Source organism: Lontra canadensis, unplaced genomic scaffold (assembly GCF_010015895.1).
Source record: "Lontra canadensis isolate GAN:19392208 unplaced genomic scaffold, GSC_riverotter_1.0 scaffold158, whole genome shotgun sequence".
NCBI classification, from domain to species: domain Eukaryota; kingdom Metazoa; phylum Chordata; class Mammalia; order Carnivora; family Mustelidae; genus Lontra; species Lontra canadensis.
The window spans coordinates 328,562-351,674 of NW_022631152.1; the positions used below are offsets into that span (position 1 = coordinate 328,562).

General features: G+C 33.1%; 1 protein-coding gene across 2 annotated transcripts in view; it reads left to right on the forward strand.

The window, feature by feature from the left end:
• ATG4C (autophagy related 4C cysteine peptidase) overlaps positions 1–15,863 on the forward strand; it is a 79,301-nt gene extending 63,438 nt beyond the window's left edge. The window contains exons 10-11 of one of the 2 annotated variants that reach the window (XM_032844847.1): positions 70–189; positions 14,703–14,870. In XM_032844847.1, coding sequence (XP_032700738.1) covers positions 70–189; positions 14,703–14,870 — 288 coding nt within the window. Of the gene's footprint in view, positions 1–69; positions 190–14,702 lie in introns of both variants that reach the window. The other variant, XM_032844848.1, reaches the window with a different exon arrangement.
• The last annotated feature ends 7,250 nt before the right edge of the window (positions 15,864–23,113 follow it).

Below are 23,113 nucleotides of genomic sequence, written 5' to 3' on the forward strand. Positions count from 1 at the left end.
AATATCTTGTATATATTCAAGTCCATCAAACAAAACTAAATTAATCCTAAAGAACTTTTAAAATTGCAGACATTCCACTGCCCTTCTCCCAAAAAGATGTCATTTCGAAAAATGGATCCTAGCTGTACGATAGGATTTTACTGTCGAAACGTTCAGGACTTCAAACGAGCTTCTGAAGAAATCACTAAGGTACTTTTATTTAAAATATTATAATATTTGCAAATGACCTAATTTTTATTAGACATAGCCTATCAGAGGACAAAACTCTGTAAATAATTCTTTTGTAAAATTTCCTCTTGAATGTTAATATTATTAGGACTATTGTGAACCAGAAAATAAGACTATTTGGGGACTCCTAGTCTTTGAGACTAATGAGACCAACTGACCAGTTGAAAGTATCAATTGCTCCACTAGGTGGCACTGTTGAAATAAAAATCCCTTTGCAAACTAGCCATGTGCAAGCAATTAGGGTTATATTTTATTTGAAGAGGATTTTAAAAGGGCAATACCTTAGGGGGTAGAAAAAAATTAATGAAGTATTTGATCAAGCCAAATCGAGCATTATTTCTTGTTAGTCCAAGTGCTTCTTTGATTTTTTTTAAAGAGAAATGGTATTTTTGGATTTCTCAGAACTGCTTTATAAAACGAGCTGTGTTGTTACCTTCCAATAAGCTTGTCTAATCTGATCTATTCTACTTACAGGATCTTTGAAATAGGTTTATTTAAGTCCCTCTCATAAGCTTTAAGCTTCTGCATTTTTTTGATCTTTGAGTACTGCTAAAACATTTATAGAACCTTAAGATCTGTCTATATTTAGTACTTTAGAAAATAAAAAAGATTATTTAGGAAGTAAGCATAACTGGATGGCTGTCTTTATTAGTATCAGTAATTATAGGCTATCATTTTAAGGTAAGTAAAACCAATACTAGATTCATTTTTTGGAATTTTCAACTTGAGTTCAGGTATAATAGTATTCATTACTGCTTTAATTTCCAGTTAGTTTCCTTCTGGACTAATTTGATTTTTACAAATGTGGGTTGAAATTTGATTTTTACAATGTAAAAATAGAATAAAAAGTTGAATAAAAAGTTTCATATAAGCTAAGTTTAGTTTACTTGACCTGCCATGTAAAAGAGGAAATTTAACAGGAAAATGACAGAAAAATGAATGAGAGGAGAAAATGAGATATGTGAGAACCTTTCCTTATTCTTCATTTCTCATAGTTGTCGTCTTTTCATTCTCCTTTTTAACCCAGAGGGCCAAGTGAATGTAACAAAATGTGTCTTCGCTATTTCCCCCCTTTTCTTGTTTGAAGTTAGTATATACATTTGTTTAATTTTTTTTTGGCAATTCTGTCTTTATAAAATATCATGTAAAATATGTGCTAAAATATACAGTCCAGATGATATTGTAATATAGATTTATGTTGATGAACATTTCCCTTTTAAAGCCGTTTCTGTTTCTACCAGTTTATTTTCTGTCTAGGTGAAAATAAGTGTGTTTAAAATAGTAGTCTATTCCTGGAATAGAAACAAATCAAATTATCATTACCAAATTAAAAAAAACAAGATGAACAAATGAGTTGCATGTTGATATTTTCTGATGAAAACTTACAGTTTTTGTCAGTTTTATATATTATATATATATACACACATACATAATATATATTGCCTATATATTTATATTATATTGTTTTTACATGGGAAAAATACCTAGAAATTATTGCTTATGATGCATCAGAGTAATATGCAATATTAAAATAAAGGAAAACCATATTGAAATGTCATTTTGAAGTACTGAGAATTTTTCCAGAGTCAGTCAACTTTTTTTAATAATAGTGTTGTTCTTAAATTAATAGCTTTTCATAACAGTATCAAAAACTCTCTTTGTTTATTAATAACTTGATCATTTACTTTTGCTTGGAAAGTTGTAAGTGAAATAGTTTTCCTTTTCATCTTAAAAACTGAACTTGGCATTTTTATGTTAAACTTATTTTTTTCTTTTTAAAAATTAATACATTTTATATTATTTGTTTCAATGCAGGATATAATTTCAGTTGTCTCATTTTGAAAATAAAGCTAGGTAGCCTAGATTCTCATGTTTAATTTATAATGTGTGGATGAATATTCTAATGCCATATACTACATGATTTTTAAAATGTTAATAAAAATTGTGAAATTAATTCAGTGTTTAGCACAGCTCAGCCCAGCAAGTATCTGAATAACTACCATGTCGAGAGCATAAAACGACCTAGCCATAATACTACTTTTGAACAGGGATAAGGTTTCTGCCCTCAAGTAGCATTTGTAGGCCAGGAGACGGAATAAGACAAGTACACATACATTACATTGAATATGATAAGCACCAGTACAGAAATAGAAACAAATTGACAGCAGAAGGAAGGATGTTGAAATGAGAGCAATGTCACATCCAAGTCAAAGTTCTTTATTGTGATGGTGATATTTAATTTGGACCTTAAAGTGTAGGCTTAATTTTTACTGCCTTAAGGACAAGCAGAGGAAATAACAAGAGGAAACATATTGGAAGAGGAAAGTGTAGAGCTTGACTAGAGAATGGCAAATAGTCCAATTTGTTAGTGCCAAGGGTACATGTAGAGTAGGATTTCTGTCTTCTGACTCCCTAAATTAGGATCCTCTATGGCCTGAGAGTCTCCAGTTTTAACAAGCCTCCCAAGTAGTCTTGTATTCCAAATTTGAGAACCATTGGTGTAAGACTGCAAACCAAAGTGTGCCACTTGATGTTTTTAGGTAGCACCAGGATACATATTTTAATCCATATGTATTTATTTATATTCATATTAGAAAAATATAACTGGCATGTTAAACATTTGATTTCCTGTTAATTAGTGATTTGTACAAGGCTATTTAAGTTAAAAACTGTGGAAAAAAAAGAATCATTAATCATAACAGAGATGGCATACATAAAAAAATAATGAAGATGAAGAGGGTATATGTGTGTCCAAGGCTTGGAAACACTGCTGTAGGAAATAGCAAAGGATGAGGCTAGAAAAGGAAGTTGGATAATATTGTGGAGAGTCTTGAATGCCAGGCTGAAGAGGTTTGTAATTTAGCAATATGTTGATTTTATTAAATTAGTTTTTTAATTTCAAGCATACAGAAATATAGAGAATAACATAATAAATACCCATGTGCTACCATTGAGCATAAGGGAAAAATATACATATATAACTGAAGCATTTTAACCTTCTTCAACCTTATTCTCTTCCTTTCTTCCCAGTGGTAACTATTATCCTATGTTAGTATATAATATTCATACTTTATATATATATCCATAAACAATATATACTACTTTGTGTGTTAGTAAATTTATCACAAATGATATGTTTATATGAAAATGTATATATCCTGCCATTTGCTTTTTCATTTAATAGTGACTTAGAAATTAGATCTATATGGATTGGTCTAGCTTATTCATAACTGCTGAATAGTAGTGCATTTTACAATCTACTACTTTTTATTTAAACTGTCTTTTGTTAATGATCATCTACCTTGTTTCATTTTCCAATTACAAATAATGTTTTTAAGAATATCCTTGTTCTTATCTCTTCATTTACATGTACTATGTTAACTGGGATTATTATAGTAGATACCCTAGACACAGTAGAGTAGAACTGCTGGGTCTCAGGGTGTGCATATTTTTAGATTTGCTAGATATTGTCAAATGCTCTCCAAAGTGATCATACCAAGGAGTATATGAAAATTTCCAATGATTCACATCCTTATTAACACTTGTTATTGTAAGACTTCTATACTTTTATCCATCTCATGGATATAAATATAAATATGACTACAAAGTATTTTTTTGTAGTTTTAATTTGTATTTCCCTGATTAATAGTGAAATTGAGCATCTTACCAAAGTTTATTGGTCCTTTGGTTCCCCTTTTGTGAATTTTTTATTTATTCCCTTTCTCTAATTCTCTGTACGGTTATTTGAGTTGAAGGAAATCAAATCAAATTTATAATTTTGGATACTACCATTTGTTGGCTGTATGTGTTGTAAATATATTCTCTCAGGCTACTATTTTCACTTGTTAAGGGTGTTTTTAATTTTTGTCAAATTAGTAAATCTTTTTCTTTATGGGTTTTGAATTTTTTATCAAAGAAATCTGTAATAACTAAAGTCATAAATAGAATTCCTAATTTCTCCTACATTTCTTCCAAAAGTTTTATGTTTCACATTTAAAACTTGTATATGTCTTAAGATCTGCATCTTCTTTGGGAAAAAATGGATAACTGGTTGTTCTAGCATTATTTATTAAAAAGCTAACCTTTCTTCATTGATTTGTAATGCTTTTTTCAAAGACTTGGATGAGGACAGAGCTGTGGGATGGGAGAGGAAGGAACTGTTCAGAGAGTTTGTGAAGGTAGAATCTATAAGATCAAGATGTTTTGAGGGCAAGTCAAAGGCGGAGCCCCAAAACAAGTCTGCTTTACATCTGAGTGTCTAGGAGAAAAAAATTATTAGTTCATTAATATGGCAGTTCAGGTAATCAACAAGATTTGAGTGCTCTCACCCCTACCATTCTGCCAAAACTCCACATGGCTAAGTCCATTGGTCATATCTTAGTCTTTATCCCACGTATCCTGACATTAATATTTGCCATAGCTGAACACTCACTACACCTTCATACATCTTCTTCATTTGGTTTCTATAACCACTCTCTTGGTTTTTCTCATTCTTCACTAGTTTTTCCCTCTCATTTCTCCTTTGTCTGCTCTTCTCCCCAGTCTCTTAATGTTGGAACACCCCATGGCTTAGTCTTCAGTTCTCATGTCTTTTTTATCTTGGTGATCTCTTCTAGTCCTATAGCTTTAAATATCAAATATAAATCAACTAAAACCAAGATCATGTCTTCAACTCAAACCTCTCTTTCCAGTTATAGATTACATATGTCCAGATGCATTCAGCATCCTATGTATGTCTGATGCACATTTCCAAAATCAGATTCTGATCTTCCTTTTCAAGCCTCTTTCTGCTCATAATTTTCCTCTTCTCATTTAAGGGCAAATTTATCTGCTAAGGCCAAAAGCTTGGGGTTATCCTTACCTTCTTACTCTCTCTCATATCCTATAACCAATTAGATGTTAATTATATATCTAGAATCAGACCACTTTTCATATCTCTGCTGATAGTATTGCGGTCTGCAATGGCCTAATTTGTTTCTAAACCCCCTCCCCCAAACCTATTCTTTTTTTTTTTTTTTTTTAAGATTTTATTTATTTATTTGACAGAGATCACAAGTAGGCAGAGAGGCTGGCAGAGAGAGGAGGAAGCAGGCTCCCTGCCGAGCAGAGAGCCCCACAAACCTATTCTTGATTTAGCAGCCTCGCTGATCTTTTAAAAACCAAAGTCAAAGCACACCACTCTTTTCCTCAGAAACCTGCATTGACTTTTCAGTTCACTTATAAATAAAAAGTTCTTAACCATATCCTCCAAGACCCCAGATGATGTATGTTTCCATGCCCCATTCCCTCACCTCAACCCCTCATCCCTTACTCTACCCTCTTTCACTCTGCTTTAGTCATGTTGGCCTCCTTGCAGATATCTACCCAAGTTATGTTGGACTGGAATGCTTTTTTCCTCAGATTATCCGTAGGACTGATAATCCTTGCTTCCTTTAAGGTGGTTCAGTGAGGCCTAATCTGACCACCTTATTTAAAGGTGCAGTGTCCTCCACCATTCCTTCTTACCTTAGTCATTTTATTTTTTTCTTAGCAGTTACAACTTTCTAATACACTAATACACTATAAAATTTACTTATATTACTGTTACATTTATTATATTATATATATATTATTATTATATTTATTATTACCTGTCTTCCCCAGCAGAATATAAACTTCACAAGGGTAGGAATGTTTTGCCTGTTTAGGTCACTGATGTATCCCAAAGCATCTACAACACTGCCTGGCCCATAGTAAGTACTCACGATATTGAATGACTATTTGGTGCTGGGTATGCACTTGTGAACAAGAAAGTTATGACTTCTAGCTTCATGAACATACAGTCTAAGTGGACAAGATGAACATTAAATCAACAAATAAGTGGATAACAAAAATTTTAAATTCCATAAAAATATAGTGTTATGGACAAGAAAAACAGGAAACATATAATTTAATTTGGGGAGTACAAATTTTATAAAGTATATCCATTTCATTTTCCTTAATGTCCAGATAAAAGTCTGACATGGTCCACAGTATCTGCCCTATTTAAACCTACCACACTAAAATTGGTAAAAATCTGCAAGAGAATGGTGAGGGTCCTCCTAATTACAATGAACCTAATTGATACATCTTCATGACTTGCTTTTAAGAATTTGAAACCTTGAATTGGGAGCAGATAAGATGAGCAATAGAGTCTGGTGTGATAGAGATGGCAGAATTTCTGGTAGAGTTAGGAGTATCTTTTATGTCATTGAAATGGTCAATCATGGATTTTCTCTGGATAGGGAAGCAAATGGTCTGGGAGAATTGAGAGAGGTGGAAAATTTGGAAGTCAGGTGAATATGATGAAGTCAGGTTTACTGGGAGTGCATCTAAAACAATACCTCTTCCATCTTCCACTTCTTTAGATTTTAGGATCTCTATTGAACAGTTCTGTTTAATCCTGTCTCTGATCTTTTTATTAACAATCTTCTCCTTCCCTCCCTCTCTCGTCTCTCAGTAGTTAACTGTGTTGTTAAATTTTTTCATGTCCTTTTTGTTCCTGCATAGTATGTAAGATATGTGAAAAAGTTTCCAGTTGTAATTGTGGGTTTGTTCATTTCTCCTTCAAGTTCTCTTGCCTTTTTTTTTTTTTGTATATTTTGATTACATACAAATTTAGTATTGTTAGGTCTTCCTATTGAATTGACTCTCCTAGTTCTGCAGGGTGAATTTGCTCCCTTTTCATAAGTATCCTGCCAACACATCTCTTTGACAATCCCTGACTTAGATTATGTCTCCACTGCTCTGCTCTCTTATAAAAAGGCCTGATGTAGATTATTTTTATCTTATCTCACATCCCCTATTCTTCCTTTTTTTCACTGTTCTCAGCCTAAAGATAATTGTAAAATAAAATACTATTTTTTAATGATAAAACTTAACTACCTAATAGTACTGATGTTTGAGCAGAAAATCTCAAATAAAAATGTGAGTATTAGGAAATTGTTTGATTATGGAATGAATTGTTCACACAGGAAAAAATATTTATAAGTATCCAGCTGTCCTCTAGCTATAGAACAAACATTTACAGCCATTGAATCCCGGATATCTAAGAGATCTTAGGGCTTATTTTTAATAAAATAATAAAAATTATAAATTTTTAATTTATAAATTATAATAAAAATATTTACAAGTATCCAGCTGTCCTCTAGCTATAGAACAAACATATATCATAGCCATTGAATCCTGGATATATAGGAGATCTTAGGGGTTATTCAATCTAAAGCGAACATCTGTGGAGTCCTTACCATATGTTTGATACTGTGCTACACACCCGATATATATTATCTCATTTAATCTACACAAACCTTCTGAGGTAGATACTGTTATCCCCTTGTACATATGAGGAATCTTACTTTGGTGGTATAGCTGCCTTCCATGACGAATCTTGTCCTTATAGAGGTTCAGTAACCTTCATAAAAGGTCACAACTAATAAATGATAGTGCTGAGATTCAAACCTCAGACACTTTGACTTTGAGAATATGCGCTCATAAACACTATTCTCTACAGTCTCCTCTTTATCCATCAATCCACCTGGTCTGGACAGTTGACTATCTAATCTTCATTTCAGGTAATGGTGAGCTAAGTATTTTCCTGAAAGTCTTTTCAATTTTTGGACAGATCCTTATTGTTAAAAAAGCATCTCTTATATTGAGTTGGAATCATTCTCTACATACCTTTTACTCCATCTCACAAAGCAAGAGAGTAAGTTTGCTTCCTCTTCTAGAACAAACATTCCCTTTTCTCCAGTGGTATGCAGTTTCTCATACCCATTGCTATTTGGTAAATGTATTTTTGTAAACACCTTAGTGTGTCAGGTTTATGTTCATGATTATATTTCCCCTCCTAGTTCTATACTTTCCAAGTGAAATTTGAGGGATATTTTTCTTTCATAGGTCTTTTTCTGGGTTTTAATGATAAGAACTCTGATTTCTTTCAAAATCTTCAGGGGCTTATTGTTTATTGGGAAGACATGAAGTGGATATTAAAGATAAATGACTGTAAAAATATATTTAGTAAATACTAACATTGTGATAATAATGGCAGCAATAATAGCCAACATATTAGAGGCCAGGTAACCTTCTGAGTGCTTTCCTCACAACAACTTTGTGGCAAAGATGCTATCAATACTGACATTTTACAGCCTAAAGAAAATGAGACAGTCTAGTTAAGTAACTTGCCCAGGGTCATACAGTTTGTAGGTATTAGCCAGGTTTTTAGCAGAGACTAAGTTCCATAGTCCATGTTTGTAATCCTTGTGCTACACAAATCTGTAGAACTTTGGAAAAAGTCATAAGCACTTCAGAATGAGGTACTTGACAGTGGATTTTGGGCTGGAACTTTGAGGACTGAGTATGTATGATCAGAAAGAAAGTAGGAAGGGCAGCTAGATGATAGGAATTTCATGAGCAGAAACATTACAGTAGAGTGTTACTGCTAACAAGGGCCTGGATCATCTGGCTTTCATGTACCAACCATTCTTTCTTTTTTTCTCTATCCTTGAGCCACACGAGCCTTCTTTCTGTTCTCTGAACGTGCTAAGTGTACTGGCATCTTAGGCCTTTGTACTAGCTGATTTTCCTACCTGGAGTGTTCTCCTAGAACTCTAATGTGTGATTGCGTATTATTATTATTTGGGTCTCAAAGGTTTGGTTTCTGACCACAGAACCTACAGAAGCCTTCCTGCCTTCCTTACCACATTACCCTGTTTTATTTTTATCATAGTTCTCCTCTCTGAATGGTGTGTAAGCACCATTAGTTAGTTACCTGTTCAATATCCACCTCTCTTTTTTGTTGCTTTGCTGAGAGAATCCTGCTGTAATTTGGGGGAACAGTGTGCTCAAATATTCATTTTTCTTGGTCTCCCTTGTATTTAAGCACAGTTTGGCCAGTGAAATACAAAGGGACGTGTGTTGGAAGTATCTGGGAAAAAATTTGTTCTTCTGATAAAATGGTAGATTTAGATGTGGTTCTGTCACTCCCTTTATATCTACCTGCCCCAGCCTTGAATGTGAACGCAACACCTGGGGTTTCTGTAGTTCTTTGTGACCATGAGGGAAAGGCCAAGAGAACTGTAGGAACTGTTTGACATCAATTAACCAAAGGTAGCATTGTCTTACATTTTGTTATGTGATAACAATTCCTGGTACCTAACCATTGCTGTATTTTATCTTTTTGTCAGTTGGCACAAAAACCATTCCTAACTAATAAAGATGACGTTGTCAATGGTAGAAACCTGGAGAAGTTTGGAAGGGAGCTAATTTGGGGAGGCAGAAATGATCATCAGTTTGAGTTGATATTGCAGCATGCCTCTACTTACTGTAGGAGGCAGTATAGTATAGTGGTTATAAGAGTACCAGCCTGCTGAAGTTTAAATGCTGGTTCTGTGAGTTACTGGCTATGTGAACTTGCACAAGTCACCTAACCCCTCAATATTTTTCAGTTCCCTCAACTGTAAATTATGGATAATAACAAAGCCTAACAGAGAAATGGCTGAAACTAAGAGTAGATAATATTTTTGAGAATATAGAATATATAAAGAAGATAAAGGATCAATAACTGATTAATATCTGCATTTTGGGATGTAGGAATAAATAGAGTCAATGAAGGAGATAGAGAAGAAATAGTTTAGAGAATAGGAGAAACAGGAAAGCAAAATATTGCAGAAATCAAAGGAAGTGAGTATTTTAAGAAAGTAATGCTTAGCAGTGTTGATTACTATAAAACTATCAAGAGAATAGGAACTAATAAAAGCTTTTTTTATTTGAGAACCAGAAGAGAGTATTTTCAGTATGGCAAAGGGTAAAAGTTGGGTTACAGTAATTTAAGATTGAGCAGAGAGAAAACAGAGGTGAGTGAGTATCACATGCTCATTTAACTTATTTCAGTTCAACTACATGAACTCTTGCAATAAAACAGGAACGTGTTTTTCCATGTGTACTTTTTATTACATACTCTAAATTAATATAGGCTATAGTGTATTGTACACATGTTATGGAATAGGGTTGTACACCCAAGACTATGTATAACACCCTTTAAACAATTTAAAGGCCTTTTGGAGATAATTTTAATTATACTGATTTTGACTGTTTGATTTTCACATAGTGGGCTGACTTTAGAACCTAACCACTACATAAAATGTAGCTCCACTGTGAATATAGTTTTGAATATAGACCACATAGGTCTCGATTGCTCTGTACTGGTTATAATTTTACATGTGTGGTGGCAGAGGCTAGAGCTAATGGTTTTAACCTGGGGAGAAGAGGTTATCTCCTTATTCTATTTCTGTTCTTCCTTATACCTACGAGCATTATGGAGGAAGAAATTGCTTAACTTCTGTCCTCCAGCTTTTTCCTTTCTAGATTTTGAAACCTGTCAACTTAGCAATGGGAAAAATGTGATAAATTATTTGACCTCCTGAAAAATGATTTTGCCTTTTAGGTAATAAAGCCGCTTTAGTGTATCTTTGATTAGGTTATTAAAATACAACAGAAGACTTGCCTATTCTAAAATTATTGTTGAGCAAACCATTGAGTCACCTTTTGAAAAGCAACCATGAAATAGTAAACTCCGTTATCTTAAATTTTTTAAAAAATGGTTTTCTCCTAACTAAGATATATATGTTAGAAAGTTTGGAAATGAGAAGTCTAACAAAAAAATCACCACTAAGTCTTTCGTTCATAGAAAACTTTATATTTTGTTGTATATCCTTCTGGCCTTTTGAAAATACATTTTAAAATGATTTTAACATAATTGAGATTAAATTTTATATATAGCTTTATATCCTGTTTTTTCTTTTAACATTATATAATTTCCCAAATTATTATCTTTTATTTTGTATAATATCTCAATTGATAATACCCTGTGTCATAGATAATCTAGTTTAGATTTTGTAGCTTTTATGTAATCCATCATGGAGCGACTTTAAGCTTAGTTTTAACTTGTAATATAAGAAAGGAAGACCAAAGTTTTCACTTTTGATAAAAGTTTTTAGAATCAAATTTTCAAATCAGTGTTTTGTTTTTTTTTTTAACAAGTCTGAAAAAACATTCTTGATAGGGTGCTTAGGAGCTGGGAAAAATGTTTAAAAGGCACGTTGATAAGTGGTTGAGGCCTAATATTCCCAATAATTCCTTATTAGTTGATCTCTTTTTATTGTTGCTGCTGCTGTTGTTACGTCATCTTGGGAAAGTAATTTAAATCCTTGGGAGCTCAGTTTTCCCATTTATAAAATGAGAGTAAGCTCAATAATTTCTAATGTTTCCTTTGGCATTCCGTATTTATGTTCTAAAATTATTTCTTCCCTGTCATATCATATTTATGTACTGATAGGTTATCACCTACCTTACTGCCCAACTCACTTGTCCTTTAATATATATATTTAAAATAGGTTTTATTTTTTAGAGACATTATAGTTTCATAGCAAACTGAGTGAAAAATACAGAAAGTTTCTATATACTTCCTTCCCCATCAAAATTCCCCACTAGACATGACTTATAATTGATGAACCTACATTGGACACATCATTATTATCACCCAAAGTCTACAGTTTACATTGTGGTTCACTCTTGGTATAATATATTCTGTGGGTTTGAAAAGGTGTATAATGATATGTAGCCACCATTATAGTATCATACAGAATAGTTTTCCTGCCCTAAAAATTCTTTGTATTCCACCTATTTATCTCTCCCTTCTATTAATCCCTGATAACCATGAGTCTTTTTATTACCTACATAATTTTGTCTTTTCAGAACATCATATTGTTGGAATCTTGCAGTTTGTAACCTTTTCAGATTGTCTTCTTTCACTTAGTGATACACACTTAAGGTTCCTTCATGTTTTTTATGGCTTGATAGCTCATTTCTTTTTAGTGCTGAATAATATTCCATAGTCTGGATGTACCAATTTATTTATCCTTCACCTTCTGAAGGACTTCTTTGTTGCTTCCAAGTTTTGGCAATCCTGAATAAAGCAAGTTTTTGTGTGGATATAAGTTTCAGTTCATTTGAATAAGCCTTTAATATATTTTTCATTTGATAATCTTTAAAACATTTTATTTTTTAAAGTTTTTTAAAGATTTTATTTATTCATTTGACAGACAGAAATCACAAGTAGGCAGAGAGGCAGGCAGAGAGAGAGAGAGAGGAGGAAGCAGGCTCCCGGCTGAGCAGAGAGCCCGATGCGGGGCTCAGATCCTAGGACCCTGGGATCATGACCTGAGCCGAAGGCAGAGGCTTTAACCCACTGAGCCACCCAGGCACCCCTAAAATATTTTAAATAAATCAAGAAAAGTTAGAAAAACTTGAAACAAGATGGGATCAGGAGGGAGACAAACCATAAGAGACTCTTAATCTCACAAAACAAACTGAGGGCTGTTGGGGGCACGGGTTGGGGGGGGTGGTGTTTATGGAGAGGGTAGTTGGGTTATGGACATTGGGGAGGGTATGTGCTATGGTGAGTACTGGGAAGTGTGTAAGCCTGAGGATTCACAGACCTGTACCCCTGGGGCAAATAATACATTATATGTTAATAAAAATAATGAAAAAAAGAAAATATGGTGTCGGGTAACCAAGTTCAAAAAGAAAACAAATGTCACATTGGTCAATTTTAGAAAGAAATAAAGATATTTTCCCCCCTTAAAAAAAAAAAGTTAGAAAAACTATAGTTCTTAAAGCCTAAATCAATAAATACATATAAGGGGGCCTTAACACTACAAGTGAGTTTGCAAAAAGTAGGTATATTTTGTAATTAAAGGACAAAGAGCCCCTTTCTGACATTTTGCCCTGGGTCACAGATTTGAATCTTAGTTGATGAGCTGCTAATAAACCTAAATGACTTCTTTATTGATCTTGAAAGAAAGGATGAAGAGATGATAATATTAGCTTTGTTGTGCTGATTTGAAAATGATACAATGCCCATTAGATACTAACTTTTATAAGTAACATTAAATGAATATAAAATGACAACAATTTTCAGCTGTATTCCAGCCATTAGCTGGAGGTGAAAGAGGCTTGATCACATTATTTTTATCTTCTGCACTTTTCCTTCTTTCTTCCCCTTTTTTTATATAGTGTAAATAAAATAAACTTGAGCAATGTGTACTTTAGGAGAGCAATTTGAATAATAGGTTATGATTTTCATTACATCCAATTTTTTCTAAGTACTTAATTATTTTTAAATGGTTCATTCCCATTCAGTTTAAAAAATGTATTTCATAGTAACCGTCTCATTGAAACATTTTAAGTTTAACATTGTATCTGTATGCTAGAGCTATATATTTATTTAAGCCATATTTCAAGAGAATCTATAAATATATATAAGAATTTGATGATCCTTCAGTTGAATATTGACATTTGGGAGAATTTAGTTTTTACCCCTGAAATTATCCTTTAGAAACAAATTTAGAAACAAATTATAATTAATTGATCATGATTAATGATGTGTAAATACTGTTGGTATTTTTTCAGCATTCTCTGTAATTCACATAAATTTCTCAGAATCCTTACAGGTGCTGGTTATCCATAGGAAAGTTTGTTTCTACCACAATGTCATTCAAAAATTTTATTCACTCTTAATGTTTTAATTTTTTAATAGAATTTATTTAAAAGAAAGTTTTTAAAGTGGTTTAGAATGGGTTGCTGGATTGTTAACGAATCCCAAATTGACAAAGGTTATAAGGTTGTTGGGTCTTGTCACAAAATTCCAGGTACTGCTTTTTTCCCTTTTGAATTATGTAGCTTTAAGAAGGTAATATGTAAGGTATGGATTATTACTATCTATAACAACACTATTTTTCATGTTTACCAAATTATTGAAAAAGTATTTTTTCAAATATGTGACTATGAAAAGACTAAATTTTTAAAAATAGCTTTTTATTACTGCTTTTGGCCAATTTAACAATTCTCTGAGGTAAGAAGATTGGATATCTTTTGCTGCATTTTATAGATGATAGTCAGGTAGAGTGATTTTGTCCAAGGTCTCATCAAGGTAAGTTGTAGAACTGAGTTTAGAATGGGCCTTCTGACTCAATTTAATGGTTTTTCTTCTGTGTAATGGTAACAGTCTTTCATAGTATTTTACCATAGTCAGTAATACCATTTTGTTTTATTGTCTGTTACTACCAAAAGAAGAGAAATCTTGATTCTTTAGTAAACCTTTAAATCACAGAAGGTGATTCGAAGACTTACTTTGGCAGGGTGGGGGGGTAGGAAGTGAATGATAATGTACTTAATTTTGATGATCTACTCTTAAATGGAGAAGCAGGTATTTAGCTATAAGTAAACTCTGCAATGCTAATTAACCTTTTGTCTTTTGCCAGAACAGTGAAACAGTGGTACTGGATAAATGTAAATGAGAGAAACTAACAAGAGAGATTCAGGGCTAAAACATTAGATTTCGTCGTGTGGTCCTAGTGTGCACTTTTGCATAAGTGATTTTTCTGTACTTTCTGTTACAGATGCTGAGAATTTCTTCTAAGGAGAAATATCCCTTATTTACTTTTGTAAATGGTCATTCCAGAGACTATGATTTTACATCTACTACAACCAATGAAGAAGACCTTTTCTCAGAGGATGAAAAGAAAAGATTAAAAAGATTTAGCACAGAAGAATTTGTCTTGCTTTAAAGATTAGTGTATTTGTGCTTGTTGAGAAGAACTCCTCTGCAAGGGGAACAATGAAGAGAAACAAGTTTACTTGAAACTGGCTTATTTTCACAAATATCTTAATTTTATATGTTCTTTAAAAAAAAGAACATTTGGAAATATACAAGTTTTAGAGATATTTTTCTGAAAGAGAAATGATTTAATGAATCTTTATTTCTAATAAATATCAAGTGATTCTGGCTGCATTCCTATTTCCCTAAGTTCTGCTAACGTTAACTCTAACTTAATTGTAAGCCTTCCAGTCTTCAGATTCTTCCACCTGAGGCCACTAGTCTCCTGAAGGGTTTGTGATATAGGTCCCAAAATCGGAATCACCAAATAGGTTTGGAAGCTTCCACTTAGACACTAACAACCAGAAGACCAGAGAATGAACCTTCAGTGCTGCATAGCCTCCTCATATTACTGCAACCAAAGGATACTTATGGATGTATCTGGATATATTAAATAGCAGTTGTTAGCTGTGATATGCATACAATTATATAAGTAGAATTGTAAGTTAATGTAATACTTAGCAATATGATTTGATAATGGCTCCTCATTTTGTTTGCTATCAAGTCTTCTCTGAGGAGTGAATATAAAGTGTTGGTGTTCCCCAGAAATTTAAAGGTTATGTTATTAATAACTTCATCTAATCAAATCAGATAAAGGCAATTTTAAGGCAGTAGTACTGTTTGTTTCCTGTCTCAAAAATGGAATTTTATGGGAATTCTGCTTACTATGGAGTTTTTTAATCTAAAGATAAGGACTAAGAAAGATATCAGTAAATGCTCCTCAATGTGTTTTTTGCTATTTGTATGAATCAGTGTAGTGGTATTTAGAAGTTGAGGCTATCTATAAGGTAATTCTGCCTTAAGTGTGTTATGTGTTACTGAAAGGCAAATATGTGATATAAAAATATAAGAGTTATTATTCAGCCAGGATTATGTACTTTAATAAAGATGTGAGAACATAAAGTAACTTTGTTTGGTTTTAATAGGATTATTTTAGTTCTTTAATTTGAAAAAATCATTGTCTCACATGAAGTCTATTTATTTATAATGAAGGCAAGTAATATTGTTTCTCTGAAAGCAAAATATTAACTTACTTTATGGAGCTTTCATGTTTCAGTGCAGAAAGGTGACTTATAAAGACACAAAATTGTGTATCTTTTAAATTCATTGATCTCTTCCATCAGAAAGCCTCTTTGTTAGGTTTAGAGTTGCATACAAAACAGAAACAGAGGGGGCAGTTGCTTTAATATGACTGATGAGAGAAATCAGGTTTGGCATTTCCCTGTGAGAACAGTTTACTACAATGATAAAAATGGCCTGAAATCTAAAATTTTCCTTTATTCCAGATAAAATCTGGACAAATTAAGTTCAGTACTAATTTTCCTAGAATGTCAAAGCATTACGGGAATACGAAGCCAGTATTATGCCCGATTTTATGCACTGCAGTTGTATTGTCTAAACTATTGCAGTTTGTTCTTTATAAGCACCTGCAGTATTCACAGGATTTTACAACAAACACATCAAATGAGAGTACCCATACCTTCAAATGAATCAACTGATTGTAAGTATTCTCTTACAAGAGCTATATAAAAAGTTTAGACTTATAATCTTGCATTCTACTATTTTCTCACCATCTTTGGGGATCATTTTCTTTTTTAAAGATTTTTTATTTATTTGACAGGGAGAGATTATAAGTAGGCAGAGAGGCAAGCAGAGAGAGAGAGGAGGAAGCAGACTCCCCGTCAAGCAAAGAGTCCGATGCGGGACTCAATCCCAGGACCCTGAGATCACGACCTGAGCCGAAGGCAGAGGCTTAACCCACTGAGCCACCCAGGTGTCCCCATCTTTGGGGATCATTTTAAGTAGGTTAAAATTAGACCTGGCCAAAGTTGAGGTGAGAGGAGGCAGAAACTTCCTTTACATTGAATTATATTGAAAATACTCAGAATACTGTACAGAAAAAAACAAACCAATCTTGTAATACAGTCATCCCCATGACTGAGAATAAATGTGTTGAATTGGAAATGATCAGAATATGCACATTAAAAAGTATTCAATAATGTATATGAATGAATTCATGCATTCATGAAAATTGAGATAGGCTGATTGATTTATCTTCCCTGTTAATTCAACTTCAGCTGAGGACCAGCCAAAAGTTGTGCTAATCTTTTACTGGAAAGGCAGCAACAAGACTACATCATTAGATTTAGAATAGAGGTACTGTATATTCTGGTTTCAGACTTTGTTTTGAACACAGATTTCATTTCAAGTTCTGACAGCCAGTAAACTCGGTCAATAAAGCTTACAGATGATCTCTTTCAGAATGGAATAAAGGAATTAGTTTAAAAAAAAAAAAAAGATACTAAGATGGGTGTTCTGTTATAATTATTAAAGGAGGATCCTGCATTTAGACATCAATATTAAGATACTAGTTTTACCATTAACATTTCAGAAATGAATTTTAAAAATTCTTAATGTGACTTTTTGATGGCAAAGGTTTCTTTTCTCTCTTCCTCATAAGATTTGACACTTTGAATCCCCTTTTGTCAATGTATTAACCACCAGCAGGCAATGTTGAGAGTCATTTGCTGAATGAGTGAATGAAAAGATCCTTTACAGTACAAGTATATCCAAAAGGATTTCCCAAGGTATCCATTTTTCTGTTTTTATATTAAACTAGCCCCATTAAATCTATATTATTGAGAAGACAATAGTATTAAAAATTTAGGTCACTTTAGTGTTCTGTTAACCTTAGCATTGTCCAAGGGCAAGCATATCTTAAAAATATGTATGTTAATTCTGTCTTGTTTTTAGAAGAATTAAAGAAATAAAACAGCAAAAATGACTTATCTATATAATATATCCAGTGCTAGGTCAGAAATCTTAATTTTTTAGAGATCTCTAGTTACTTTCTATCATTGCATGCTGGAAAGCACTATATTTCTGGTCAAATCATACTAATCTAGTCCCTCCCCCCCATTTTCTCTGCTAATTATTTTGGAAGTAGGAAAGTTGTATTTTCATGCTTTATCACAATCACCTTCAATAGCTTGCATTGTACACCTAAGTCTTTTTGACTATATATTTATATATAACAACAACAACAAAAAAACACAGTCTAAGAATTTTCCAGAAGTAGGAAATGAGGAAGAACAGATAATGAAAAACACTTTGAAAATATTAAATAAGTATATGAATTTCCATTGAAATAGACAAAAGATAAGGAGGAAACTAGAATTTTTAGTGAAATTGAAGCAAGATATCCAGAACATATTGATAGAAGCAATTTCTTGGAAAGGATTAAGGGATTACTGTTTTCTATAAAAAGAAGAGTACATTTCTTTCAAAAAATTTTAGAATAAATATTTTGTATTATTTAGTATAGCCTCAGTACTGCCAATCACCACAATTTAGTAGTACTATATTCAGTTGAGGATTTAGACTGAATATTTTTAGATAACTGAATTGAAACGGTGAAACATCTGACCAGAAAAAATTGGAAACATCTGATCCTATTCCAAAATATAAATTTTATATCATTTTATAGTTTGAATCTTAACTCAGTTTAGAAATCTTAAGCATTTCTGTGTGGTTTTCATGGTTATATAAAGACTTTCTCCTTGCCTATAAACTTTGAAAAATATTATATTTAGAGTCAGTATTGCAGACACATTTTTGAATTAGCATTTTCTTCTCTTTCTTTTTTATAGTCCTCCTCAACATTATTGGTGGCAAGCAATGGCCCAAAACATTCACAACTACAGTTATAAAATTTCACTTATTCTCTCACAATAAGAAAAATACATTAAAAATGAAGACTACATGTATGTTATTAGGTAGGAAAATTACTGTGCTACTCTGTAACCAGTTCCTCCAGAAATTTAGAAATTCAACCTTCCTTTATTTATTTATATATTGAAGTATAGTTGACATACAATATTATATTAGTTTCAGGTATAAAATACAGTGACTCAAAATTTATATACATTTTGAAATGATGACCATGATAAAAATGTAGTTACCATCTGTCATCATACAAAATTTTTACAATATTGTTGACTATATGCCCTATGTTGTACTTTACATTTCCATGACTTGTTTTATAACTGGAAGTTTGTACCTCTTAATGCTCTTCACCTATTTTGCCACTTGCCCTGTCCCCCCGTTTCTCCAGCAACCACCTATTTGTTCTCTGTGTTTATGAATACATTTATTTATTTATTTTAGATTCCACATATAAATGAAATCATGTTATCTGTCTTTCTTTAATATATATACACACATATATGTTTATCATATCTTTATCCATTTATCTGTTGATGGACACTTCCATATTCTACGTTGTAATGAACTTAGAGGTGCATATATTTTTTTGGATTAGTGCTTTTCTTTTCTCTGGATAAATACCGAGAAATGGAATTGCTAAGTGGTATTGTATTTCTATTTTTAATTTTTTGAGGAATTTTCATAGTGGCTGCACCAGTTTACAGTATAGGAGGGTTCCCTTTTCTCCATGTTTTCTCCCACACTTGGTATTTCTTATCTTTTTGATACTGGCCATTCTGGCAGTTGTGAGGTAATCTCTTTGTATCTTTTTTTGGCATTGCCCTCATGATTAGTGATGTTGGGACATTTTCATATGCCTGTTGGCCACCTGTATGTCTTGGAAAAATGTCTATTCAGGTCCTTTGCCCATTTTTTAATTGGATTGTTATTTTTGGTGTTGAGTTGTATGAATTCTGTATATATTTTAGATATTAACCTGTTATCAGATATATTATTTGCAAATATTTTCTTCTATTCAATAGGTTCCCTATTTATTTTGTTAATAGTTTCCTTCACTGTACAAAAGCTTTTTAATTTGATGTAGTCCCAATTATTTATTTTTACATTTGTTCTCACTGACTGAGGTGACAAAGCCAAAATAAGTATTTCTAGGGCCAATGTTCAGAGTTTACTGCCTATGACTTCAGTTCTTACATTTAGGTCTTTAATCCACTTTGTTTTTGCACATGTTATAAGAAACTGGTCCACTTCCACTCTTCTGCAGTAGCTGTTTGGTTTTCCCAGCACCATTGTTGAAGAGACCATCTTTTCCCCATTGTATATACTTGCCTCTTTATCATAGATTAATAGACCATATAAGTGTGGATTTATTTCTGGCTCTCTATTCTGTTCCATTATTCTACATGTCTGGTTTTGTTCCAGTACCATACAGTTTTGATTACTATAGCTTTGTAGTATAGTTTGAAATCTGAGAATGTGATACTTCCTGCTTTGTTTTTTCTCAATTGCTTTGGCTACTGGGGGTATGTATGAAGGTATTCTGTGGTTCCACACAGATTTTAGGATTTTTTTTCTAGTTCTGTGGAAAATACTACTGATAAGGATTGCATTGAATCTGTAGATTGTGGGTAGTATGGACAATGTTATTCTCCCAGTCCATGAGTATGGTATATACTTCCATTTATTTGTGTGATCTTCTATTTCTTTCATCAATGTCTTAACAGTTTTCAGAGTGCAGGTATTTCACCTCCATGGTTAGATTTATTCCTAGGTATTTTATTCTTTTTGATGCAATTGTAAATAGGATTCTTAATTTTTCTTTATGATAGTTTGTTGTTAGCATATAGAAACACAATTTTCTGCATATTAGTTTTGTACCCTGCAACTTTGCTGAATTCATTTATTAGTTTCAGTAGTTTTTATGGTGAAGTCTTCAGGGTTTTCTATATGCAGCATCATGTCATCTGCAAATAGTGACAGTTTTTCTTTTTCCTTTTATTTTTCCTGTCTGTCTGCTGTGTCTGAGACTCCCAGTACTATGTTGAATGAAAGTGGCAAGAGTGGGCAGTCTTGTCTCTTGTCTAGTTCCTGATCTCAGAGGAAAAGCTTTCAGCTTTTCACCATTAAGTATGTTAGCTGTGGTATTGTCACATCTAACCTTTATTTATGTTGAGGTATGTGGTATGTTCCCTCTATACCCACTTTGTTGAGAGTTGTTATGACAAATGAATGTTGGATTTTGTCAAATGCTTTTCCTGCATCTATTGAGAATATCATATGATTTTTATCCTTCATTTTGTTAATGTGTGGTGCATCATATTGATTTGCAGATACTAAACCATCCCTGCATTCCTGGAATAATCTCATTAATCATGGTGTATGATCCTTTTAAAGTATTGTTGAGGGACTCCTGGGTGGCTCAGTCAAGCATCTGTCTTCAGCTCAGGTAATGATCCCAGGGTCCTGGGATCAAGTCCCACATTGGGCTCCTTGCTTAGCACGGAGCCTGCTTCTTCCTATGCCTGCCTCTCCTTCTGCTTGTGCGCTCTTTCTCTCTCCCTCTATTTTTCTCTCTCTGAAAAATAAAAATCTTAAAAAAAAAAATAAAGTATTGTCGAATTGGGTTTGCTAATATTTTGTTGAGGATTTTTGCTTCTGTATTCATGAGGGATGTTGGCCTGTAGTGTATGTGTGTGTGTGTGTGTGTGTGTGTGTCTTTGGCTTTAGTATCAGGGTCTTGTAGAATGAATTTGGAAGTTTTTTTTAAATACTTGTTCTTCAGTTTTTTTTTTTTTAAATAGTTTGAGAAGGATAGGATTATATCTTCTTTAAGTGTTTGGTAGAGGGGGACCTGGGTTGCTCAGTTGGTTAAGCATCTGGCTTGATTTCAGCTCAGGTCTTGATTTTGGGGTCATGGGATCAGCCCTGTGTTGGGCTCCACACTCAGTGTGGAGTATGCATGAGATTCTCTCCTTTTCCCTCTGCCCCTCCTCCCCCACTTTCTCTCTCTAAAATGCATACATAGATACATACATACATACTTCAAAAAAATGTTTGGAAGAATTCACTTGTGAGGCCATCTGGTCCTGGACTTTAGTTTGCTGGGAGTTTGCTGATTACTAATTCAATTTCATTACTAGTAATTGGTCTGTTCAGATTTTCTATTTCTTCCTAATTTAATGTTGGAAGATTATATATTTCTAGAGACTTATACATTTTTTGTAGGTTGTCCAATTTGTTGCCATATAGTTGTTTGTAATAGTTCCTTATAATCCCTTATATTTCTGTGGTGTCATTTGTAACTTCTCTTTCATTTCTGATTTTAAGTCCTCTCCCTTTTTTTCTCTTGATGAATCTGGCTAAGGTTTATCAATTTTATCTTTCAAAACTAGTTTTTAGTTTAGTTGATTTTTCCTTCTCTCCTTCCCTCTTAACCCTCTTTCCTTTCTTCCTTCCTTCTTCCATCTCTTTTTGTTTCCACGCTAATCTTTATTATTTCCTTCCCTCTGCTAACTTTGGGCTTCATTTTTTCTTCTTTTCTTGTTCCTTTAGTTGTACGGTTAGATCGTTTATTTCAGATTTTTCTTATTTCTTGAGGTAGGTCTGTATCACTATACACTTCTTTTTAGAACTGCTTTTCCTGTGACCCATAGATTTCAGAACATTGTGTTTTCACGTTCATTTTTCTCCAGATATTTTTGATTTCCTCTTAGCTTTCTTTGCTGATTTACTGTTCATTTCATAGCATGTTATTTAGCCTCCACATGTTTATATTTTCTCCAGTTCTTTTTTCTTGTAATTGATCTCTAGTTTAATAGCATTTTGGTTGGAAAAGATGCTTGATATAATTTCAGCCTTAAATTTATTGAGACTTGTTTTGTGGCCCAACATGATCTATCCTGGAGCATGTTTCACAGGCATTTGAAAAGAATGTGTCTTCTTTTTGGAGGGAATGTTCTGGGAAGTCCATCTTGTCCAATGTGTCAGTCACTGTTTCCTTATGGATTTTCTGTCAGTATCAGTGATGCCAGTGGGGTCTTAAAGTCATCTATTATTGTATTACTCTCAGTTTCTCCTTTTTTTGCCTATTAATATTTGCTTTATGTATTTATGTGCTCCTAAGTTGGATGCATAGGTATTTACAATTGTTATATCCTCTTGTTGGACTGATCCCCTTATCATTCTGTAATATCTCCTATTAGAGTCTTTAAGGTCTGTTTTGTCTGAAAGTAGTAGTGCTACTCCAGCTTTTTAAGTATATACATTTGCATTTGCATAGACTATCTTTTGCCATCTTTTTACTTTCAGTCTGTATGTGTCTTTAGGTCTAAAGTGACTCTCTTGTAGGTAGCATATAACAGGTTTTGTTTTTTTTACCCATTTAGTCAACCTATGTCTTTTCAGTGGAGCATTGTGTTCATTTACATT